This window comes from Pseudozyma flocculosa (genome assembly GCF_000417875.1).
Source record: "Pseudozyma flocculosa PF-1 unplaced genomic scaffold scaffold00033, whole genome shotgun sequence".
NCBI classification, from domain to species: Eukaryota; Fungi; Basidiomycota; class Ustilaginomycetes; order Ustilaginales; family Ustilaginaceae; genus Pseudozyma; species Pseudozyma flocculosa.
The window spans coordinates 37,222-38,511 of record NW_006920900.1 but is presented as its reverse complement, the minus strand read 5'-3'; the positions used below and the strand labels follow the sequence as shown (position 1 = coordinate 38,511).

The window sequence follows — 1,290 nt, the reverse complement described above, 5'->3', positions numbered from 1 at the left end:
AAGGTAGACCAGGACGAAGACGTCGAGGAGGTCCCCGAGGACCTCGTTCATCAGCGCTTGGAACGTCGAGGGGGCGTTGCAAAGGCCGAAGGGCATGACGAGGTACTCAAAGGAGCCGTACCGCGTGCGGAACGCTGTCTTCCACTCATCGCCAGGGGCGATGCGGAGCAGGTTGTAGGCTCCGCGGAGGTCGAGCTTGGTAAAGACTACCGCGCGGGCCAGCCGGTCCAGCTGCTCCGAGATCAGGGGGATGGGGTAGCGGTCCTTGACCGTGACGCTGTTGAGCCCGCGGTAGTCGACGCAGAGGCGGAGGGAGCCGTCCTTCTTGGGCACGAACAGGATCGGCGCGGCCGCAGGGCTCTTCGAGGGGCGGATGAAGCCTTGGGAAAGGTTCTTGTCCAAGTACTTCCGCAGCTCGTCGAGCTCCTTGGCAGACAGGGGGTAGAGGGGGCCGTGCGGTATGGTCTTGCCGGGCTCCACAACGATCTTGTGGTCGCTAGGGCGGTGCTGCAGCAGGGCGTCCGCACGAGCCTCGTCAAAAACGTCAGCGTAGTCGGCAAACTCCCGCGGGAGCTCGGAGGGCCCGTCCGGTGGCGGCGGAGGGTCTCCTGGCTCCGGCGGTTGTTCGCCAGGGAAGTCGTGGATGGTGCAGATGCGGATAGGGCCTTCTTCTCGGGCTAGCCGTACGAGCTCCTCGGCGTCGACGAACTGGAAAGAGCGGGCGGAAACGGCCGCGGACACGATACGGTAGGGCACGCTTGGCGACGCGCTTCCCGAGGGGCGGGTGCGTCGCCGCGGTGCCTTCATAATCATCTCGCAGCGCTCCCAGTCGTACTGCGGCTGGGTGCGCTCCATCCAGTCCAGTCCGAGGACAAACGGGTGGCCGCCGGTGGCCACCAGGAAGCAGGGATGCTTCCTCGCGACCACCACGCCTCCGATCAAGATGTCCACGCGGGCGACTTGCTCCACGGGGACTCCTCGACCGTCGAAAAGGTAGGCTACTCGCGGCTTCGGTAGCGTCTCGATGGAGGCCTTGGCCTGCCGGGCCACCGCGGGGTCGATGAACGACGCCGTGGCCCCTCCATCGATGAGGGCCAGTCCCTCGGCGCCTGGGATCGTCACCTCGCATTCGTACGTGGGGACGTCCGGGTGCCGCAGGATGCGAATTACCCCGGTCCTCGCGTCGACAACAAATGTCTTCCGCTGGGCTCCGAGGAGGGCCGCACAGGCTCTCAGGTCGCAGGGCGACCCGACGCGGGATGACCTTAGGCCCACGCCGGGAGATCGTTT

The 1,290-nt window shown here is 66.1% G+C and overlaps 1 protein-coding gene across 1 annotated transcript; it reads right to left on the bottom strand.

Moving 5' to 3' along the window:
• Nucleotides 1-50: 50 nt before the first annotated feature.
• PFL1_06925 (uncharacterized protein) lies at nucleotides 51-855 on the bottom strand (the record flags this gene model as incomplete). Its single annotated transcript, XM_007884360.1, has 2 exons — nucleotides 51-56; nucleotides 211-855. 2 exons carry the CDS (start codon nucleotides 853-855, stop codon nucleotides 51-53), a joined length of 651 nt encoding a protein of 216 aa, XP_007882551.1.
• Nucleotides 856-1,290: the final 435 nt, after the last annotated feature.